This window comes from Carcharhinus amblyrhynchos, chromosome 15 (genome assembly GCF_965287045.1).
Source record: "Carcharhinus amblyrhynchos chromosome 15, sCarAmb.v2.hapA, whole genome shotgun sequence".
Lineage (NCBI taxonomy): Eukaryota > Metazoa > Chordata > Chondrichthyes > Carcharhiniformes > Carcharhinidae > Carcharhinus > Carcharhinus amblyrhynchos.
Window position 1 is genome coordinate 13,213,077 of NC_137338.1, and position 15,187 is coordinate 13,228,263.

Here is a 15,187-nt window from a genome sequence, read left to right on the forward strand (position 1 = left end):
AGACCTTCAGTCATTCAAAAGCAGCAATTTCCTCTAATTAGATACAAAAACAGAAAAGGTCTGAAATACTCAGCAGGTCAGGCAGCATCTGAGGAGAGAGAAACAGTTAATGTTTCAAGTTGATGATCTTGCATCAGAATTTCCACCTAAGTGTTAATACTCACCACTGATCTCACCCCTAAAGGATGGCCATTGTCTGAGGGCTGAATCTTTTCAACCCCAAGGTGCTGAAACTTTAGGCTGAGATTTAAACCCCACGTTCCCACTTCAACAAAATCACCCATCTCTGCTCGATGCTGCTGCCTCCACTATTCCGTGATCTCCTTACCTATCTCTCATCGTCCACACATCAGAAGGCATTTGACAAAGTGTTGCACCAAAGACTGCTACATAAGATAAAGGTGCACAGTGTTATGGGTAATGTATTAGCATGGATAGAGGATTGGTTAACTAACAGAAAGCAAAGAGTGGGGATAAATGGGTGTTTTTCTGGTTGGCGATCAGTGACCAGTGGTGTGCCTCAGGGGTCAGTGTTGGGACCCCAATTGTTTACGATTTAAATAAATGATTTGGAGTAGGGGACTAAAGTGTATTGTGTCAAAATTCGCAAATGACACTAAGATAGGTGGCAAAGCAAAGTGTACAGAGAATGCTGAAAGTCTGCAAAGGGATATAGATAGTCTAAGTGAGTGGGTGAGGGTCTGGCAGATGGAGTACAATGTTGGTCAATGTGAGGTCATCTATTTTGGTGGCAAAATGGACTATTATTTAAATGGTAAAAAGTTGCAGCATGCTGCTGTGCAGAGGGACCTGGGTGACCTTGTGCAGGAATTTCAAGGAGTTGGTTTGCAGGTGCAGCACTTAATTAAGAAGGCAAATGGAATTTTGTCCTTCATTGCTAGAGGGTTGGAGTTTAAAAACAGTGAGGTTATGTTGCAGCTGTGTCAGGTGCTAGTGAGGCCACACCTGGAATACTGTGTACAATTTTGGTCTCCTACTTGAGAAAGAATATACTAGCAGTGGAGGGGGTGCAGAGGAGATTCACTAGGTTGATTCCAGAGTTGAGAAGGTTGGCTTATGAGGACAGACTGAGTAGACTGGGGCTATACTCATTGGAATTCAGAAGAATGAGGGGAGATCTTACAGAAACATATAAGATTATGAAGGGAATAGATAAGATAGAAGCAGGGAAGTTGTTTCCACTGGTGGGTGAAACTAGAACTAGGGGGCATGGCCTCAAGATAAGGGGAAGCAGATTTAGGACTGAGTGAGAGGAACTTCTTTAAGAACATAAGGACATCAGAAATAGGAGCAGGAGTCGGCCATCTAGCCCTTCGAGCCTGCCCTGCCATTCAATAAGATCATGGCTGATCTGTCGTGGCTCAGTTCCACTTTCCTGCCCTCTCCCCATAACCCTTAATCCCCTTGCCTATCAAAAACCTATCTACCCGCGTCTTAAATATATTTAGCGAGGCAGCCTCCACCACTTCAACGGGCAGAGAATTCCAATGATTCACCACCTTTTGAGTGAAGAAGTTCCTCCTCAACTCCGTTCTAAACTGCGCCCCCCTTTATCTTGAGGCCGTGCCCTCTAGTCCTACTGTCCTTTCTGAGCAGGAAGAGCCTCGCCACCTCTATCCTATCCATCCCATTCATCATCTTATATGTCTCAATGAGATCTCCCCTCATTCTTCTAAACTCCAACGAGTACAAGCCTAGTTTATTCAGCCTCTCCTCATAGTTTAACCCCCTCAACTCCAGTATCAGCCTAGTAAACCTCCTCTGCACTCCCTCCAAGGCCAAAATATCCTTACGTAAGTGCGGCGACCAAAACTGCACACAGTACTCCAGCTGTGGCCTCACCAGTGCCCTGTACAGTTGCAGCAAGACCTCCCTACTTTTATATTCAATCCCCCTCGCTATGAAGGCCAGCATCCCATTCGCCTTCCTGACGACCTGCTGCACCTGCAGGCTGGGTTTTTGCGACTCATGCACAAGGACCCCGAGGTCCCTCTGCATCGTAGCATGCTGCAGTTTTTCGCCATGTAAGTAATAGTCCTTCCTACCATTATTCCTACCAAAGTGGACAACTTCACACTTGCCAACATTAAATTCCATTTGCCAGTTCCTGGCCCATTCGCCCAGCCTATCTAGATCCTTCTGCAGACTTTCCACACCCTCCGCACAATTTGCCGTTCCACCAATCTTGGTGTCATCAGCAAATTTCGATACCATACACTCGGTTCCCTCCTCCAGATCATCTATATAAATGGTAAATAGCTGAGGCCCCAGCACCGATCCCTGGGGCACTCCACTAGTCACCAACCGCCAATCCGAATAGCACCCATTGACCCCCACTCTCTGCCTCCTATTTGACAGCCAATCCCCTATCCACGCTAACACCCTACCCCCAACTCCATGCCCCCTAACCTTCTGTAATAACCTCTTGTGCACAAAAGATTACTTCTTTACACAAAGGATTATGAATCTGTGGAATTCCCTGCCCAGTGAAGCAGTTAAGGCTACCTCACTGAATGTTTTTAAGGCAAGGACAGATAAATTTTTGAACACTTAAAGAATTAAGGGTTATGGTGAGCGGGCGGGTAAATAGAGCTGAGTCTACAAAAAATCAGCCATGATCTTATTGAATAGCACAGCAGGCTCGAGGGGCCAGATGGTCTACTCCTGCTACTAGTTCTTGTGTTCTTATGTTCTTATAAAACTGAGCTCACCCAAAATTCTGCTTCCCATATTTAAATCCACATCTAGTACTCGCTGATCCACCAACATCGCAGTAAGAGGTCTCACAACACCAGGTTAAAGTCCAAAGGGTTTATTTGGTAGCACAAGCCACTAGCTTTTGGAGCACTGCCCCTTCATCAGACAAATGGGAGTTCTGTTCACAAACAGGGTATATAAAGATACAAACTCAATTTACAAAATTTAAAATTTGGGGTAGCGCTCCGAAGCTAATGGCTACCAAATAAACCTGTTGGACTTTAACCTAGTGTTGTGAGACTTCATACTCTGTTTACCCTAGTCCAATGCTGGCATCTCCACATCATGGCCACCAACATCTCAACAGTGACATTCTCATCCTCTTGCAAAGTCCCTCCCTGATCTCACACCTCCATGTTCCATAACCCTTTCCAATGCTACAATCCACCAATAACTCTCCCTTCCTCCAATTCAGGACTTGTGTGTCTCTTGTAATAACTGTGAACCACCATTGGAGCCATCTCTTCAACCATCTTAGCCTTAAGCTCTGGAATTCCCTCTCTAAACCTCTCTTGACCATTCTCTCATCCTTAATCGATTATAGAATACCTACAATGCAAGAGGGGGCCATTCTGCCCATCGAGCCTGCACCGACAACAATCCCATCCAGGCCCTATCCCCGTAACCTCACATATTTACCCTACTAATTCCCCTGAGATCCCCCTAATATTAAGGAACAATTTAGCATGGCCAATCAACCTAACCTGCACATTTTTGGACTGTGGGAAGAAACTGAAGCACCTGGAGGAAACTCACACAGGCAAGGGGAGAATGTGCAAACTCCACACAGTGATCCAAGCAGGAATCAAACCTGGGTTCATGGCACTGTGAGACAGCAGTGCTGACCACTGTGCCTCCCTTTCTAATCAGCCCACCTACTCCTCCTTGCTCTTGGTGTCTTGATGGGTGTACTCCCGTGAAGTGCCTTGGGACATACTCCAATGCAATAGGTGCTATATAAATGCAAGTCATTGTTCTTGAACCTCAGCTTCCTTATCGGTATGTAACCATTCCAATCTAATTTCCTACAGTATTCATGTACTTGCTCAGGAAAAAGTCTAAGCTTGCAAATCTGACACTAATGCAACTCTGGCAGATAAGGGAATCGATGGTCACTCAAGTTAAAATAAGATAGGTACCAGTTTTTGTTTTCCCTTTTCTTGCCATCAACTCTGATTTAGCAAATGGCTCCTCAGGAGGCGATGCAGGGAGCTAGTTAAACACTGACAAGGTCCAACTCATTAGGGTGCTTTAAATCAACCTCACTGCCCACCACTCTCCAGTCTAAAACCAGTGGCCAGTAAATCAACGGAGTGCTTTTTCCCTTTTAAAAGTCTGTGCTGAATGTACATGTCAGTTACATAAAAGATTCCTGATTTGTGTGTAACTGTTAATGGCCGTCAGAGAACTACAGCGCAATAGTCTCCTCTTTAATTAAACTTCCAACCACCACCCCTGTACTCCCTCCCTCCGATGGGTCCATTTCAGATCCGTATCTTACTTGGCCTCGCTGTTGGTGTTCAGGGAAACTGGCTGATTCGGCATAAGTAAACGTTGGACACTTTCGTAAGACCAAAATATCTTGGGTGCTGGGGCTTGGAGATTAAAACTGACAGTGCTGGGAAAACCCAACAGATCTGACAGCATCTGTGGAGAGTTAACTTTTCGAGTCCACTACACTCCTCTTCAGAATTGGATTCTGTTCCTTTACAGCTGAAAATTGTTCATTTTTTTTCTGATCTGATCTCATTGCTGAAGTCTCAAATTCTGGAGTTCCTTCCCCATCTCTCTCCCTCTTGCGATCTGTCTCTGGCCCTTTTAGATGTAATGATAAACCTACTTGTTCTTGGAATGCTGCCGGGATAGTTTCCTGGAACAGTGTGTGTTGGAGCCGACGAGGGAGCAAGCTATCTTGGATCTGGTGCTATGTAATGAGGCGGGTAGAATTAGGGACCTTGCGGTGAAGGATCCTCTTGGAGAGAGTGATCATTGTATGGTGGAGTTTCTGGTGCAGATGGAGGAGGAGAAAGTGGGTTCCCGGACACGCGTCCTTTGTCTGAATAGAGGGGAGTATGGTAGGATGAGAGAAGAATTGGCGAATGTGGACTGGGGGAATGTGTTGGAAGGTAGGTCTGCTGAGGAGCAGTGGAGGATCTTTAAGGAGATCTTTCTTGGTGCTCAGCAGAAATTTATTCCGATGGTTAAAAAGGACAGTAGGAAGAGAGGTAATAAGCCGTGGATAACGAAGGAGGTGAAGGAAAGTGTTAAATTAAAAGCGGAGGAATTTAGAGTAGCTAAGAGCAGTGGGCGAGAAGAGGATTGGGAAAGGTTTAAATGTCAACAAAGATTGACAAAGAAGTTGATAAAGGAGGGTAGGAGAAGCTATGAGGCTGGGCTAGCACTTAATATAAAAAAGGATAGCAAGAGTTTTTATAAATATATAAAAAGGAAGAGGCTGGCTAGGGTGAACGTTGGTCCTTTAGAGGATGAGAAAGGGGAGCTAGTGGTAGGGGATGGGGATATGGCGAAGGTCTTGAATAACTTTTTTGTTTCTGTCTTCACGGAGGAGGACGTGAATAATTTGCCGGGTGTTAGCGATGGAAAGGTGGTAGGAATGGAGGGTCTTAATGACATTACTGTTACTAGAGAGGTGGTGCTCGACAGACTGGAGGGGCTGATTGTGGACAAGTCCCCAGGACCGGATGGAATGCATCCGAGGGTTCTGAAAGAAATGGCGGAGGTGATAGTGGATGCCTTGGTGGTTATTTTCCAGACGTCGCTGGATTCCGGGGAAGTGCCGGAAGATTGGAAAACGGCTAATGTTACGCCGTTGTTTAAGAAGGGTGCCAGGCAAAAGGCGGGGAATTATAGGCCGGTTAGTTTAACGTCTGTGGTAGGTAAAATGTTAGAATCCATCATTAAGCAGGAAATTGCAAGGCATCTTGAAGGGAATTGCTTGATAGGGCGGACGCAACACGGTTTCATTAAAGGGAAGTCGTGTCTGACAAATTTACTGGAGTTCTATGAGGATGTGTCTAGGGCAGTGGATAGAGGAGAGCCGGTGGATGTGGTCTTTCTGGATTTTCAGAAGGCGTTTGACAAGGTACCTCACAAGAGGTTATTGCAGAAGGTCAGGGGACATGGAGTTGGGGGTAGGGTGTTAGCGTGGATAGAGGATTGGTTGTCAAATAGGAGGCAGAGAGTGGGGGTCAATGGGTGCTATTCGGATTGGCGGATGGTGACTAGTGGGGTGCCCCAGGGGTCGGTGCTGGGGCCTCAGCTATTTACCATTTATATAGATGATCTGGAGGAGGGAACCGAGTGCAGGGTGTCGAAATTTGCTGATGACACCAAGATTGGGGGAACGGCAAATTGTGCGGAGGGTGTGGAGAGTCTGCAGAAGGATCTAGATAGGCTGGGCGAATGGGCCAGGAAATGGCAAATGGAATTTAATGTTGGCAAGTGTGAGGTGGTCCACTTTGGTAGGAAGAATGGTAGGAAGGACTATTACTTACGTGGCGAAAAACTGCAGCAGGCGACAGTGCAGAGGGACCTCAGGGTCCTTGTGCATGAATCGCAAAAACCCAGCTTGCAGGTGCAGCAGGTGGTCAGGAAGGCGAATGAGATGCTGGCCTTCATAGCGAGGGGGATTGAATATAAAAGTAGGGAGGTCTTGCTGCAGCTGTATAGGGCATTGGTGAGGCCGCAGCTGGAGTACTGTGTGCAGTTTTGGGCGCCGCACCTGCGCAAGGATATTTTGGCCCTGGAGGGAGTGCAGAGGAGGTTTGCTAGGCTGATACCGGAGTTGAGGGGATTGAGCTATGAGGAGAGGCTGAATAAACTAGGCTTGTACTCGTTAGAGTTTAGAAGAATGAGGGGAGATCTCATTGAGACGTATAAGATGATGAATGGGATGGATAGGATAGAGGTGGAGAGACTCTTCCCGCTCAAAAAAGACAGTAGGACTAGGGGGCACAGCCTCAAGATAAAGGGGAGGCGGTTTAGAACGGAGTTGAGGAGGAACTTCTTCACTCAAAGGGTGGTGAATCTCTGGAATTCTCTGCCCATTGAAGTGGTGGAGGCTGCCTCGCTAAATATTTTTAAGAAGCGGGTTGATGGGTTTTTGATAAGAGAAGGGATTAAGGGTTATGGGGAGAGGGCGGGAAAGTGGAACTGAGCCACGACAGATCAGCCATGATCTTATTGAATGGAGGGGCAGGCTCGAAGGGCTAGATGGCCTACTCCTGCTCCTATTTCTTATGTTCTTATTATGTTCTTACTTCTTTGACCAGGCTTATGATCAGCTGTCCTCATATCTACTCATGTGCCTCACTTTTGATAACCTTCCAGTTATGGGTGGCACGGTTGCACAGTGGTTGGCACTGCTGTCTCACAGCACCAAGGACCCAGGTTCAATTCTGACCTTGATGACCGTCTGTGCAGAGTCCGCACGTTCTCCCTGTGTCTACATGGGTTTCCTCTGGGTGCTCCAATTTCCTCCCAGAGTCCTACACTGTGCAAGTTAGATGGATTGGTCATGCTAAGTTGCCCTTTAGTGTCTAAAGGTGTGCAGGTTAGGTGGATTGATACTGCTAATTTGCCCCTTAGTGACCAAAAATGTGCAGGTTACGTGGGTTAGCCATGCTAAATTGCCCCTTAGTATCCCACGATGTGCAGGTTAGGTGGATTGGCCATGCTGAATTTCCCCTTAGCATCCAAACATTTGTTGGTTTGGTGGATTAGCCATGGTAAATGTATGGTGTTACAGGGATAGGCTGGGTTCTTGCGTAATGTACTCTTTCAGAGAATTGGTGCAGGTGCAATGGGCCTTCTACAATCTAGGGATTATATGGAGTATTAAGCATCTTGACTGTACTATGTTGAAGAAATGAGATGAATGTAAGTTGTTGTTGCTGCATTTATTGTCAAGAAATAGGTAAGAGAGCGGACAGGTTTCATCCAGTCTGTATGGGAAGCATAGCTCAGGACCGCATTTAATTTAATGCAAGAGGAATTTACATTTATATAGTGCCATTATCTTCATAGAAACATCCACAGGCACTTCACAGTGACATTATCAAACAAAGTGACACAGGTCACCCACAGAGATGCTGAACAAAAAGGTTGATTTTAAGGAGCAGTTTAAAAATGGTGAGGGAGATAGAAAGGCTGAGAGGTTTAGAAAGGAAATTCCAAAGCTTGAGACGTAGGCAGCTGAAGCTGTGGCCAGTCATGGTGGAGTCAGTCCTGGACCTTGAGAAGGTGTAAGCGTTGCGGAGTGCAACCTTTCTATCCATGCCTGTAAAGATGAAACTCTTCACAGATTACAAGGATAGCTTCAATGGGAAATCATTGCTGCAGAGCTCATCCACATCTGCCCTCAGTTGGAGTCTCACTATCTAACAATCCTGGAGGTGGTTTTCCAGCCTCGCCACGCCTGGAGCAGTTTATGCCAATCACAGAAAATTGTGTGCAGGTCTAAAAATGGGTTTTGTGCCCAGCACCAAATCATTTGCATTGATCCCAATCCCTTGCTACTGGAGTAAACCAGATGTCACCCAGAAACAGCGTGGGATGGATCAGTATATCTAACATTGTATATGTATAGCCCGTTCGATGTTGGATTCTCCCAGCTCCTGAGATCTCTGACCCTCGGGTGCAGCACAAACCACATGGAAATCATTACTGGTCTTCGCTAGTGGAGACCAGATGCAATGGCCATGCCAATGGGCTCGGAGGCCACTGAAGCTGCGTGGTGATTGGGAACATGGCTGGTCAGTGCCCATCTGGCTGTGCCAATCTGGCACACTGGTAGTGCCCGCCTGGCACATGAGGAAGGAACCTTTCACCCTGCCCTTCCTGGATTCAAGAAATCTCAGCTTCCAAATCCATGACTATCTCATCCATCCTCCGCAATCTGGGGGCCAATTTGTTTTGTCCTGAAGTTCTTGAGCCACAAGAGAGACACTAATCCTGCATCCACCTTCTTAATTAGATTTTATCAATATTATCCAGACTCCTGTGGTATATTATTGCCTTGAACCAAAACTTGAGGCAGAGTTTGGAATATCAGAGCAGCAACAAACCAAACTGTGCACGAGCAGAAAGATGACCTCAAGCATTCTTTGTCTTTTTTTAATTCATTGAATTTGGGCTTCATTGGCTGGCCACCATTTAGTGTCCATTGCCCTTAAGCTAAGTGGCTTTTCAGAGTCAACCACGCTGCTGTGGATCTGCAGTAGGCCAGACAAGAACAGTAGATTTCCTCCTCTAAACCAGAAGGGTCTTTAAGACAATGGTTCCATGGTCATCCTTACACATTTAATTCCAGAATTTTACTCAAATTCAAAATACACCATCTGCTGTGCTGGGGTTTGAACCAGAATGCCCAGAGCATGCCCTGGATTACTCATGGCAATACCATTGTGCCACTGCCTACCCAGTGGTTTGTTGGCTTGTTCTCAAAAACTGCCATTCTTTTCTTAATACTAAGCTCAATCTCGTTCTTTCAGAAAATAAGATGGCAATAACAGAGATCCCATCATATTATCCAGGTCACTTCACAATCAAGCTTCATTCTGTGTCTAAAACATTCGATTCCCATCAGTCTCTCACTGCAGCATATTCCTGTCCATCATGGGCAACCTCTCCATGCCAATATCGGTGGCACTGCCTGGCTGGTGTGTCTGAGCTGCCTGAGGAATTTCAATGTGGTTCACAGCTCCTTGGGCGCTGGCAACTGGTACAGCAGTTAGCACTGCGCCAGGGATACGGGTTCAATTCACAGCTTGGGTCACTGTCTGTGCAGAATCTGCATGTCCTTCTCTTGTCTGTGTGGGTTTCCCCCAGGTGCTCCGATTTTCTCCCACAGCCTAAATGACATGCTGGTAAGGAGTATTGGCCATGCTAAACTCTCCCTCTCCCAAACAGGCGTTGGCGTACGGCGATTTGGAGATTTTCACAGTAACTTCATTGCAGCGTTAATGTAAGCCTACTTGCGACACTAATAAATAAACTTAAACTGAATGATGAGGTTCACAGCTCCTTGAGTGCCTCACTCAAGCGAGGTAATTTTCCTTCTCTGTGTCTGGACAAGATGGCCTGAGAAATCCACCATCCGTGAAAATGGCAAAGGATTTTGGGACAGGATCAGACATATTCTTTGCTGTCTGACATCAGGAACGGAACTGGAACTGACAGAATATCAGCTCTATAATCCTCACCAGTTCAGATCCTGATGTGTCCAATATATTACACCCTTCAAGAAAAAGGAATTAGTAATGTCAGAAGCAGACCTTCCAAAGTTAAACACGGATTCCCTGAATCAGATGGTTCATAAAATGACTGGCCCATTTTAGAACAGGACCAATCATCCTTTCAGGAACATTCTACGAGACTTATTGGGTAAACATGAAGCAACTGGCCACTGCTGCACATCCTTGTGACCTCGTGGACAAATCCAGTCCACCCAGGAGCACTGACAAAGGGTCATCCAGACTCGAAACGTTGGCTCTGTTCTTTCTCCACAGATGCTGTCAGAACTCGGGGATTTTCCAGCATTTTCTGTTTCTGTTCAGGTCTGCCAAGTGTTGGCTCAGGTGTCTGGCATCAGAAATTCCAATGGGATAAGGCAGTAAGCCCCCTGTGCTGATAAAGGCCGACATTGTCCGACCCTCGGTGGCAAGGTGCCATTGCAGGTTTTCCGAAAACCCCCCTCTACCCAAAAGAGTTCAACTATGGGAGGCATCACCAGCTGAGCAAATCTTTTCACGACTATCATGCATGTGTATATTCCAACATGAGAAGCAGGACTGGGCATGGTGGGCGAGCTTCCTCTATCTGAGGGTGGTGAACTCTGCACAGGCTGGGTGCCCAAACCTACAGAGGTAGCCTGCCTGGCTGAATGTTATACTGGGTGGGAGAGGGCATTTTGACCCTGCCAGCCACTGCAGGAGCTCCCGGGTTTAAAGCTTCAAACTACTTGTCCCTAAAAGCACCAAATTGCCAAGTTTGAAGGCAGTTTGAGGTTTCATTTCTGATACTTGTTTCACCCCTGAGTTCCTTGATTGCTTTCCAGTTCCCTTCTCATAATTCCCAGAATCCTGCCTTCCCCTTCCACCTTCCCTGTTCTTTACTGTGCGACAATAATTAAGTAACAATTTCCCTGATATCCTGTGGTGTCTCACTACAACTGAAATATTTACAGATTATAAATGTTTAATTTCTGTGACCATCTGTTGGACTCACGCTGGATTGCCGCTGTGTCTCACACTGCTTTGTGCCTACATCGGCTCTGCAACACTCCGTTTCCTTTCCTCTCCCGTTCTTTCCTCTTCTCTCTTTCCTGCTCAGTCAATTCCGGCTTTGGGTCACTGCCTGCGAGAAGTCTGCACATTCTCACCATGCCTGCGTGGGTTTCCTCCGGGTGCTCCGGTTTCCTCCCACAGTCCAAAGATGTGCGGGTTAGATTGATTGGCCGTGATAAATTGATTCTCAGTGTCAGGGGGATTAACAGGGTAAATACAATGGGTTACGGGGATAGGGCCTGGGTGGGATTGTTGGTGGTGCAGGCTCGATAGGCTGAATGGCCTTTTTCTGCACTGTAAGGATTCTATTCTACGATTGTATGAATCTATGACTCCTTCAGCCTCTCATTTCCTTTTCATCCTCGCCCCTCCTCCCTCACATCATTTTCCCTCTCCCCCTTCGCTTTTCGCTCTCCACCGCTCCCTTCACCCTTTATTTTCCTTGGCCTCTCCTCTCTTCCCCCTCACCAGAATGCTCTGGCTTATACCCACTCTACACTCAAGAAGCCAAACTTTATGTCTTAAGTCGTGACTTGAGAGAGCTCGAGGCTTGCAGCTTTGACAGCTCACGCACTCATTTTTAGACAGCAATCACTGGCCCATGAAAGGGAGGAGGCCAACTCCTAACCGGTTGTTTCCTTTCCCTTGTCCAGTGTAAATTTCCAAGGTTTTTACTATCTGGGATTTGCTCCTCCTTCAGAGCTAACAGTCGGAGAATCCAGGCAATGATTCACCCACTCCAGTCCCCATTTATTTCAGTTCTGAACTGCAGCTGTAGCTACAACACACAAGTGTACAAAAATCATGGTGTGGTTACATTCCACTCTTCAACTCTCGCCCCTCACCTATCTTAAGTATTGGTGTCCTAGGGCCCAAAATGCTAAAACTCCCACCCTATCAACATGGTGACAGTGGTTAGCACTGTTGCCTCACAGCACCAGGAACCCGCGTTCAATTCCCAGCATGGGTCACTGTCCGTGCAGAGTCTGCACATTCTCCCTGTGTCTATGTGGGTTTCCTCTGGGTGCCCCAGTTTCCTCCCACAGTCTGAAAAACATACTGGTTAGGTGCATTGACCATGCTACATTCCCCCTCAGTGTACCTGAACAGGCGCCAAAGTGTGGCCACTAGGGGGAATTTCACTGCAATTTCACTGCAGTGTTAATGTAAACCTACTTGTGACACTAATAAATAAACCTTAAACCTCTCCAACTAACTCTCCTTCATTAAGTTGCTCCTTCATTTCAATCTCTTTGACCAAACCTCTGGTCATCTTTTTGTGTGCCAAAGTGTGCCTGATAATACTCCCGTGTAATGCCTTGGGACCCTTTTCCACGGTGTAAAAACGTGCTATATAATTGCAAGCTATTCTTGCTGTCAACCTTCCCCCACCCCCACCATCCCCACCGCACTTTCCCCATCTACACCTGCCAACCTCCTTCCACTCCCAAACCGCTCTCAGTCCCAGTCACACAATCTCTTCCGTAAGCAAAAGCAATTCATGTCAATAATAAGGAAGGGCAGGCTTGGAGTATTGGCTTGTCTGAAAGTGGATCCCCCCCCTTTCTCTAGCTCATATCCTAACTGCTTGGATCGCAGCTGACGCAAAGGCGAGGACACTGTGCACACACACACACACACACACACACCTTACGAGTGTTTCCTCTGATGCAGATTGACTTGAGTCAGACGGCTGGTACGAAAAGAAAGGAAAAGCCTCTGACAATCTAGGCTAAAGCAATCTATTATTCATTACAGCTAGCCCGGCAAAGCGTTAGCTCCATTGCTTAATCTCTGCTTCATCGCTGAGCATAACCTGTCATTACACTGAGCCAGCATCTCCACATCATTACACAGAGCCAACAGAATGCACATCATCGAGAGAAAGTGTAAATCAAGCAATTCTAAAATGCACACAGTTTTTTTTTAAATGAACCGTGCGGTCAAATCACGAAAAGCCTTTCTTTCACCCGGCTGCTTCTTACTGAAGCATGAGTTCAAATCTTCAGCAGATTGTTTCACCCAGAAATGGAATGGGACAGGGAGGGGGGTATCCGTAACAAGAGCAGCATTCTCAAAAGTGTAAGCAGCTGGATTCTGGCAAATGTCCAGTAGAGGGGAGCTCACTGGGTATTTGGTAAAAAGATTAACGCGCGTTTGATTCTCTGTGCATCGCATATATGTCACTCATGACTTTCAATCACATTCTGCTATTTAGGATTTTTAAAATCATTTTAATGCTGATGTGGTTTTATTGCCTGCATTTCTGTCCTCGTCCTGCCTTGGCTTCATGTTGTTAAAGGATGTTCATGTTTGTTTTTACCCTAGTTTCGAACTTGTTTGTGTCTCTGTGTGTTTTCTCCTTCACTCTATTAGCCTCCCCCATCCATTTTCTCCCGAATATCAGTTTATCGCCTTCTCAGATCTTCTTCCTGATTCTCTCTCTCTCTCTCCCTCTCTAGCTTTCATCTTTCTTGCTCGTGTGCTGGTTAGGTGCATTGGCCATGCTAAATTCTCCCTCAGAATAGGCGCCGGAATGTGGCGACTAGGGGATTTTCACAGTAACTTCATTGCAGTGTGAATGTAAGCCTGCTTGTGACTAATAAATAAAGTTTTAATCTTGCTTTCCCTTTAACGCACTCCTTTGTAAACTCTGTCTTTCATTAACTGTACCTATCCCTCTTTCTCCATTCTCTCTCTCCCAGCCTCTCCACTTGCTTGGTCACACTCTGGGTCGCTTTAATTTTCGAATCCCCTTTGTAGCTTACTCTTACTCAGACTCCTTCACAGTTTCAGTACACATTTGTTCCCTAGTACTCCCCGCCGCACCCCCCCCCCCCCCCCCGCCCCCAACCCCGCATATTTCTGCATGCACCTAAACTACTTATTTGGAGAAAGTGCCCTCAGAGAACAGTAAGAAGCTATGCATGAGAGCACAGAATAGTTAACATAAAATGCTTTAGTAAACTGGAATAAAAATCCATGCAACACACAGAATTTATGGGGGCGGGGGGTGCACACTTGCAAATTAAAACAGGTCAGAAAGTGGTGACACAGTACACAAGTCTGCGAACATCTGACAAGAGGTTAAATCAGTTCATGCTTTCTCGAACCGTTGAGGTCTCTGAATCCCAAATGATAACCCTTTTTTAAAAAAACATACTATTTTAAGATGTGGTTGACTTCCTTAGGAATATATTGAATGTTCTTTTTTTTAAGCCCTTTTCAAAAAGAACTTCCTCATTCATAGCTCTGGAAATCACATGCAGAATACATCAGTGAAAACACCAGTGAGTTTAAACAGAATCGCACATCCTGAACTTGGGACTAGCATGTAGACACTTAACACAGCGTACTGGGTCCAAGACAGATTAAGTATGCCTTACATGCACAGATACAAACATCCTCCAGTCATTTTACTTAGAAGCCTCACCTCGCTCATGGTTAGATTGCAAATCTCTCTCTCTCGCTCTCTCTTTCTCTCAGTGTGGGCGGTTTTATTTGTCGTTTTCTTTCTTCAAGGTACTTGAGGTTTTGCACTCTTGCAGTTGTTGAGAGCTCGGCAGCCAGCCCTCTGCGATGCCCGGCTCTGCAAAGCAGATCCTTTTAAACTCAGGCGAAACCTAGTGTCATCACACCTTCGGGGGAGCCAATGGAAATCGCCGTTCTAAACTTCAGCAACCCCAGTCTGACACACTCTCATGCCACCCAGTGTTACAAATATTAATAGAACGCTTCAAGGTACTAGCTCAAGCTCCTTGCTCTCGCCACACTCATTGTGGTTAAAAAAAAGGCAAGTCCCATTGATGTCTTGAAAGACCCTTTTCTCTCTCTCTCTCTCTCCGGAGGCTACACTCTGACCTCTTGAGCACAGTAAACAGGATGGCAAGGAAGCTTTTCAATCCATACACAGTGCCCGCCCTGAGCAGTCCCCTACACTGTGTCCCCAAACACGAATGATATTTGTTGTCAAACAGGAAGCAGTTCCAGGTGGTTTATTTAGCTATCTGCACCACCCAATGTGCTCCTGATGGTTGTGGATCAGGAAGGTTGTAGTTGCCTGCTGCACCAGCTGATTTTTAAGTTTATTTATTAGTGTCAGC

At 46.2% G+C, this 15,187-nt stretch overlaps 1 protein-coding gene across 1 annotated transcript in view; it reads right to left on the minus strand.

Annotated features, from left to right (window-relative positions):
* Positions 1–14,707, minus strand: part of pcp4b (Purkinje cell protein 4b) — a 113,067-nt gene extending 98,360 nt beyond the window's left edge. The window contains exon 1 of the mRNA XM_080203210.1: positions 14,518–14,707. Coding sequence (XP_080059336.1) covers positions 14,518–14,526 — 9 coding nt within the window. The 5' untranslated portion in view covers positions 14,527–14,707. The remainder of the gene's footprint in view (positions 1–14,517) is intronic.
* Positions 14,708–15,187: the final 480 nt, after the last annotated feature.